The following is an 8,441-nucleotide window of genomic DNA, read 5'->3' on the forward strand; positions in this document are numbered from 1 at the left end:
AAAAACTCCTCTTATGATTTACTTCACTCTACTATGCTGCAAACATTCATCACCAGCCTGAACTGAAGAGATTCATCATTTGGGAGAACATGAACACATGCCGCCCGACCGTGCGATTTAAGCGGTGCTGAAGTTGAACCACAAAAGTGAGAGAACAAGAACTGAACTCGACCAGAATCCTATCTTCCCTTTCGGTAGCAGTGTGGTGTCTGTCGACGTGGTGCGGCGAGCACCTGCTCCGCTCTGCTCTGCTCTCAATCAGACGCCGAGCCGCCCCGGGCGGAGAGCACGGCGAGGCGACCGGGCTCGGCCGGCTCGTGGGCTGCACGGACACATCACACATCGGTGCGCGCGGCACAGGAGTAAAGCGAGCAAAGACCTCGCCTTGTAGCCGAACAGTGGGCGGCCCGGGCCCCGGGTGTTGTGCATGATTGAGCACTCAACAGTATCGCCCTGCGTGACAGGAGGAGCAGCCATGCCTCGCAGCAGTGCCTCACCTGTCACTGTAGCTTTCAACAGCTCGCGTACGAGTCAAGGCTCGAGACCCAGCTCGAATACGTAGCTGGTCCGGTCTGTACTGTATTGAACTACCTCATGATTCTCTGAACTCCCAAACGCCCTGAAAGTTGGGTGCTAAGACATTCCTTGCCATTTCTAGTGCCGAAACACAGTAGTACATGAGAGAAGCAGAAGCAGGAGTGGAGGTTTGAGTGTTCTAGATGAGGTAAGTGAGGTGGTTAGTGCTAGTTAAAGCGGGACCTAACTAAACCTGTGCGTGCGTGTTACCATCATTGAGGATTCGAGGTACTAGTAGTAGAGTAGCGAGGAAAAGGCTAGCAGTCCTCTACGGTTGCTGCCGAGACGGCCGCATGGGCGTAGTAAGTGACAAGAGCACTGGAAGCCTACGACTACGAGCTTTCGCCGAGAGGAGAAATGAAGGAACAAGCCCCATGCTTGCTAATGCTATGCTCCCGGTGCGTAGCGAGTAGCGGAATGGTGTATGTGTATCGCCCTGTTGCTTTCTCCGTCGTCGCCGGCCGCCGTTGGCATCCGATCTGATCTCCTTCTCCGTTGGCTTGGCTTGGCTTTCCGAACCCAAACCGGAAGCAGCCAAACGGAGGGGAGGGCGAGCCGGCGAGGGAGGGAATAAAAAGGCTTTGGCTTGGCTTTGGATCGCTGCCTGCGCTGCGCTGCGTCCTCCCAGTCCCAGTCCACCTCGCTCGCTCTCCGCTCTCAGATCTAATCATTATTTAATCCTTTTTTCCAGTCTCCCATGAGCACTCCCCACTCGTCCTCCACCTCCTCCGCACCCCACCGCGCCACCCCTCCCCAGATCCCCCAATCCCTAACCCTAGCAGCGCCCACGGCGTCCTCCGCCTCGCCCTCGTCCTCCTCCGCGTCCGGCATGCGCGATGCGGCGGAGGACGGCTCCGACTCGCCGCCCTCGCAGATGTCGGAGGACGACCCCGGCGGGGGAGGGGGAGGCGGCGACAGGTGGGAGCCGGATCTGAGGGGCGGCAACGGCCGGTGGGCGCCGCCGGACCAGGTGCTGGAGAACGTGCTCGAGAGCGTGCTCGAGTTCCTCACCGCCGCGCGGGACCGCAACGCCGCCTCGCTCGTCTGCCGCTCCTGGTACCGCGCCGAGGCGCAGACGCGCCGCGAGCTCTTCATCGGCAACTGCTACGCCGTCTCGCCGCTCCGCGCCGTCGAGCGCTTCGGGGGCCTGCGCTCCGTCGTGCTCAAGGGCAAGCCGCGCTTCGCGGACTTCAGCCTCGTGCCCTACGGCTGGGGCGCCTACGTCTCGCCCTGGGTGGCTGCGCTCGGGCCCGCGTACCCGCGACTCGAGCGCATCTGCCTCAAGCGGATGACAGTCTCCGACGACGACCTCGCGCTCGTCGCCAAGTCCTTCCCGCTCTTCAGGGAGCTCGCGCTCGTGTGCTGCGACGGCTTCAGCACGCTCGGCCTCGCCGTCATCGCCGAGCGCTGCCGGTACGTCGCGCTAGCACTCAACTTTTCTATTCTTCCACACGAGCTGAATCTAGGCGGGCTTGCGGTATCCGGAGGAGTATTTTACCAGCTTTCCTCGCTTTGGGAAGGTATCATACTATGCCATTCGTGCATTTGTTCAATCCTAGCAGCACCACGCAATTCCGCCTTATTTAATGTGAACGCCTAGCCCTTTACGCTTTTCAGTTTTATTGGTCCGACCGCGCCATGGATCAGAATCTGATCTCGCCGAGCTTTTATGGCCGTATTGGTTTCTGATCGCTACTCGTCTTCCTGTCAAAATTACCAGCAATTCTTTATTTATTTTTCTTGATGTTCTATTCCCCGAGCTTGTGACATCGGGTACTGTCACAGCAGAATCTTGCCGTGGAAAGCCTTCTGATTTCTACTGGTGAAGTTTAAAATTGATCTTTTCCATTTACCCCTAGGTCCATTGGCAAAAATACTCCCTAGGTCCATTGCCAAAATACTCCCGCTAATTAAATTGGTTACACCCAGAGTTGGGGTACTTCCAGTTGCAGCTGTCTGCTTTCCATTATTGGGGAATAGGAGCACTAATAGCAGCATTTAAGCGTAGCACGGGTATCTCACAGTCACTGTTGGTGCTTTTGATTTTGTAGGCATCTTCGAATGCTGGATCTCATTGAAGATTACGTCGAGGATGAGGACGACGAGCTGGTGGATTGGATCTCCAAGTTCCCAGAGTCCAACACCTCTCTGGAGTCACTTGTCTTCGATTGTGTTAGCGTCCCATTCAACTTTGAGGCCCTGGAGGCACTGGTCGCACGGTCACCAGCTCTGCGTCGGTTGCGTGTGAATCACCATGTGTCAGTAGAGCAGCTGCGACGTCTGATGGCAAGAGCGCCCCAGCTCACGCACTTTGGAACTGGTGCATTCCGATCTGAGGCTGCCCCTGGTGGGGGTTTGTCTGTGACTGAGCTTGCTACATCTTTTGCTGCATCCAAGTCTATCATTTGTCTATCAGGCTTCCGGGATGTTAATCCAGAATACCTCCCAGCAATCTACCCAGTTTGTGCCAAGCTCACTTCTCTGAACTTCAGCTTTGCAAGCCTAACCACTGAGGAACTCAAACCAGTTATTCGCAACTGCATCAATCTTCGCACTCTCTGGGTAAGCTGCCTTCCAAATTCACATTGATGCATATACTGGTGTTTATGTTAACTGGCAGTTGAGAGTTAGGCACTGATGTTTCGATTTCTTACTCTAGGTTCTTGATACGGTGGGCGATGAAGGCCTTCGGGCTGTGGCTGATACATGCTCAGATCTCCGTGAGCTGCGAGTTTTTCCTTTGGATGCCTCTGAAGATTCTGAGGGCTCAGTCTCAGATGTTGGTCTTCAGGCAATCTCAGAAGGCTGCCGGAAGCTAGAATCGATCCTCTACTTTTGCCAGCGGATGACTAATGCAGCAGTAATTGCTATGTCCAAGAACTGTCCTGATCTTGTGGTGTTCCGCCTCTGCATTATGGGCCGCCACCGCCCTGATTGGATCACCGGGGAGCCCATGGATGATGGTTTTGGTGCAATTGTGATGAATTGCAAGAAGCTCACCAGACTTTCAGTCTCTGGCCTGCTTACTGATAAAGCTTTCGCATACATTGGGAAATATGGGAAGCTAATAAAGACTCTGTCTGTTGCCTTTGCTGGGAATAGTGACATGTCCCTCCAATATATATTTGAGGGATGCACCAAGTTGCAGAAGCTTGAGGTCAGAGATAGCCCTTTTAGTGACAAGGGATTGCTCTCAGGAATGAACTACTTCTACAACATGAGGTTCTTATGGATGAACTCATGCAGGTTGACTATGCGTGGCTGTAAAGATGTAGCTCAGCAAATGCAAAATTTGGTGGTTGAAGTAATCAAGGACCACTCTGATGATGAAGGAGAGGCTGAGATTGTTGACAAGTTGTACTTGTATCGGTCACTGGCAGGACCGAGGAATGATGCTCCGCCATTTGTTACCCTCCTGTAGTAGTCCTATTGGAAGAACAGTTCTGCTGTACCCACAACATGTTTGTTCAATTATTCCTCATCAAGTTTTTCAGAGCCAGCTAGGGAATGCGGATGATCTTCAAGTTGCCGCAGGAAAACTCATGTAAATCAAGTAAGAAGCTGCTGGCTGTTCTTTTCACTCGATCTTCATTGATCGTTGGACTGGCAGGGTGGCATTCCAAGCTGGGGGCAGTTGAAGAGTACATACAGAGCAAGGCATCGGAGCGCTGGTGCTGGTCTTACAGTATAGCAATGATGAGTAGGGACTGATTGCACAGGGACTGACTGCACACTGACTCCAGTCAGCAGGCTTCGGATGGTTCTTCGGCACTCAAGTCTTCGAGCTACTTGTATGATTGTATCTTGCCATCTTCCATTTCATTTTCTGCTCAGACCATGGAATGGCACTGCTGGCTATGTCCGAAGCATCTATATGTTCCATCAGCCCATTATGTTTTAGATGATCCAAAACTCGGCTACCCTATTTTTTGCTCCCCCTTTTTTCTACGTTTTTAGAACTCATGAGTTATTTTTGTAGACCTGTAGACCATTATCCCTTTTCTTGGTCTCCACCATCTGCTATTTTTAATCAAGAAGCTATTGGAGGAATTTGAAATTTCACTGGCATTGTTTGGTTTGCCTTTACGCTCGATGCTTGTAGTTGTCATCACTGTTCCATTGCTTGCGATGATCATGTATATATTACTACCTCGACTGTGACAGCTCTTTCGCTATAATAAACGCCCGTAGCCTGTGTATTGAACTGTCATCATAACAATAGGCCCTACCAATGATTTGCTCTGATAGTCGTCGTCCTTGCTTCATGTAGAGTCTCATGACATCAACTGCCCTGATGGCCGTCTGTTTTTATTCTGCTGCTTTTTCCTCTGCGCCTTTCAGGATCCTGGAGGGGTCGTCATGGCAGCTCGGCTCTGCCTCCAACTGGCAAAAGTAACATCAGTTTTCTAACTGCTGCTGGTGGTGGTGGAGTTGCATTGGCTGCGTATTGAACGCCCTGTTGTGCGTGCTAACCACCATACTCCGAAACCCTAACTCCGCGAATAGTTAACTGGATGTGTTGTCTCTTTATCATGGATCAACGCATTCTTTAGGCCCCTGCTGTGCCATCCCGGCTGAGAGGCTGGCAAGCATGTGGTTTGTTTCCTGGGGTCACTGCACCTCGCAATTTTTTCTCTCTCCAGGATCCAGTTTGATCTGCCCGTTTCTTTATATCATGAGCTGCTGCGCCTGGGGGCGATCGGCCGCCTCGATCTGGATGGTTTTTCCTCTGAGGATTTGAGATCCCTGGGCTTTTTAGATCTCAGGTTCTTTTAGGGTTTTCTGGTATGATACCACGCCTTGTTTATGGCGCTCCTCGTGTCCGTCATTAAGAGATTGTCGGGTTGTTTAGGACCCCGATTAGCCTGGTTTGGTTTCGCTTGTGGGTGCTCGAGGAGAGGCATCTGGCTTGGGAGAATCAGGCTGCCGGAGATACCCTTTCTGCTTGCCGTGCTGGTACACGAACTTGCCTAGAAACGCTGTTGCCTAACCGGAAGGTGGCGGGCCAGGGCAAGTTTGGTACTTTGGATACTGTTAGCCTGTTGCAGAAAAAGAAAATAAAGCCGGTTTGGTAGTTTCTTGCCACGAGCAAACTCCTCCTGAGATGTTTTGCTTTTGGCAGCTTGGCCGGCCGGCTAGATCGCCAAAGTGGTGCAACGTGCTCTGGCAGGCCAGCTTCGGTGCCATTTTGTCGCTGCCGCCGTGCTTCGGCCTCGGATTTCCATTGACGTCGGCGAAAGCAGCTTGGGCAAATGCCCAGCATCATCATATTTGACTTGAGCACGCCAGGATTTTACAGCCTTAAACTGGATTATTCAAACAGGACCTGAAACTTAACTTTTCAGTCATTGAGCTAGTGCAGGAATTTTATTAATGAACTTAAAAATTAGGTCTTTTAGACCGGTACGGCGTTAGTGCATGAAATCTTCGAGTCAGTGTTGCCATGGGTTGGTGTAAAGAGCTCATGTGTGTATGACTCACCAGGTCAGTCAAGACCGACGGCTCCCAGTTCCGACGAAGAAGAACACTAGCGGTTGGTTGGGCCTTGTTGTAATTTCGTGTTTCATCAGGATCCTTTCCACAAGAAAGAGGTGTACGATGCTTACTTTCATATAATACATGGATGCATCCTTTTTCGCCAAAAAAAAAAGATTACCCACAGGACATGGTTGGTTGTGTACGAACAACGGGGGAATCGGAGGGGAGGGACCCCAACGCTGGTGATCGCAACGCACGACGTCACCGATTCACCGCAGGAGCCACCGCGCACCAGTGCCTGCCGTCCCGCGGGCTTGGTTTCCTGTGCCACGGTAGCAATCAGCAGTGCTCCGGTCTCCACCCCTCTCACGAGATGCCAATCGGCGCGATTATCTCGTAGTGAGGACCAATTGGATTTCAGATAGAGATGGAATATATCTCTTTAAAAAAAGAAATAAAACTCTCCCATCTCCTTGCGAGAGTAAAATTCTAGGGAAGCCCGTGATCCTTTGGAAGAAGAATTCAAATGTTCAATTTGCTTGGCTCTGGAGCAGCAGCAGAAGAAGTATACTCCATTCTCCAACACTCTACTACGCTAGAATTTGATGCAGATCTGTGCCAATCCATACAAGTCATCTAGAGACCTTCAACTTTTCCAAGCATCGGTTCGTCTGAACTCAGCGGTCATCTCGTTGGTCCTGTCAACTGCTCAACTATATCCTATCTCAGATATATAAAATCGTCTTACAGTCAGCCCTGCGATGTAACCTGAAGATTACATAAACACAAACAACCTTTTTCTCGTCCATGTGAAATGAAACCCTCATCCAATATTCTCTCCCAGCTACTTTTCACTCTCAAATCAATCCCTGATGAGCCGGTCAATCAGACAGCAGGGAAAACAGTGTAGCCGCGATCATTTTGCTGGTAAACCCTTTCAGGTCTACCTCGTTCCGAGCCAAAAAATCACCTCGGCTGCGCCCTTGTTCGGCGCCTTATCTCTGTCAAATCCGCACCCCGTTGGCTCGTAAACTCGACACCTCGCAAGAGAGGCCGTGACTCACACGCTGCGCCGCTGAGTTCTTGAAGCCTGAAAAACATGGCGGGTCGCTGTCCTCCGTTAGCATCTACCGAGAAAGATGACGGGGAAAAATGATCTTGGAATGGGACAAGCAGCCTAACCATGACAGAGGCCCACGCCACAAGCGACCTGAATTAAGAAGCTGCCCAGATATCGATCATAATTGCTCGCCAACGACAAAAAAAACCTGCGCCCAGGTCTCGCAAGATCTCAGTGGCTTCTGACGACCCAATCGGGACAGCTCCGCGGTGCCTGAGGTTGATTTGTGGCTTTCAGAATCGCGCGGCCGGCTACAGATCCTTTGATATCTCCGGCGATCGCAGCGTCGGATCCCGCCAGCGAGGCGACGGGCTTAACGTTGGATCGGCGCTTGTCGTCTTCGGATCAGGACCACGATTTCGGCAGGAGAAAAATGTCCTTTTTTTTGGCTGTTCATGTAGTTAAGTGGTGATGCTGTAACCGGTCAGCGTCTGCTGCTGTTGGCGATCCTATGCAAATTCCCTGTCCACTCCTTCGGAAAAGGTAGCTTGAAAGTGGCAGCATGAGCATGAACGGTGAGTCGGTGAGATACGTAGCTGGGCTCTGATTGGTGCCACCTTTAGAGGTCGGGATCAGGGGATCCCTGGAATGGACCATGTGATGGATTTTGCTAAATATCTCGTCGTGCCATGGGAAACCGGAGATGGACAACTCTTGTTGGAAGGGGAAAAAAACAGGTTCATTGTGTAATTATTACAAAGAAAAATCACGGTGGATGATGTACTCACATGCTCTTGAAGAATTTGCATCGGTGGTTGTTGGGCAACATGTAAATGAAGAGAAGCTTCCTTCCTTGGTCGCAAAAGGTAGGGATGGAAACTGGCGGTGGAATTAGGTACCTCCCCGTCCTAATTCCTCACATGGGCGGTAGAACTTGTAACATGCCGGATCGACCACGTCCACGGGCAGATCAGGACAAAACGAAGCAGCAGTGGCGTTTGATGGCACGAGGCCGACGGGCAGCTGTCTGTCTTTTGACCCTTGGGAAAGCGGCAGGCAGGCATGGAGGCAATCGGTCGCGCGCACCGATCCCTCTCCCCCTCCCCCTCCGCCACGGCACGTTCCACACGTACGCCCGCGCCGCAGCGGGGCGCGGCGCCGCGCACGTTGCGCTTGCGCGATCGTGACCGAGGCCACCGGCCCGCCGCGAAACCGAGCGGTTCGCTGCTCGGGCCTGTGTCCTCGTGCGCGCGCGAGCCGGCGGCCGGGATGCTGGGGTTGCGGCGGCGGCCAAGCGATCGCCGAATCGGGGCACGATCTCCGGACG

General features: G+C 52.4%; 1 protein-coding gene across 1 annotated transcript; it reads left to right on the plus strand.

Annotated features, from left to right (window-relative positions):
- The first annotated feature begins 1,180 nt into the window (after window positions 1–1,180).
- Window positions 1,181–4,662, plus strand: LOC120653819 (transport inhibitor response 1-like protein). Its single transcript, XM_039931499.1, has 3 exons — window positions 1,181–1,989; window positions 2,628–3,138; window positions 3,236–4,662. The coding sequence occupies exons 1-3, from the start codon at window positions 1,274–1,276 to the stop codon at window positions 3,995–3,997; spliced, it is 1,989 nt and encodes a 662-aa protein (XP_039787433.1). The 5' UTR covers window positions 1,181–1,273; the 3' UTR covers window positions 3,998–4,662.
- The last annotated feature ends 3,779 nt before the right edge of the window (window positions 4,663–8,441 follow it).

The sequence above is a fragment of the Panicum virgatum genome, chromosome 1N (assembly GCF_016808335.1).
Source record: "Panicum virgatum strain AP13 chromosome 1N, P.virgatum_v5, whole genome shotgun sequence".
NCBI classification, from domain to species: Eukaryota; Viridiplantae; Streptophyta; class Magnoliopsida; order Poales; family Poaceae; genus Panicum; species Panicum virgatum.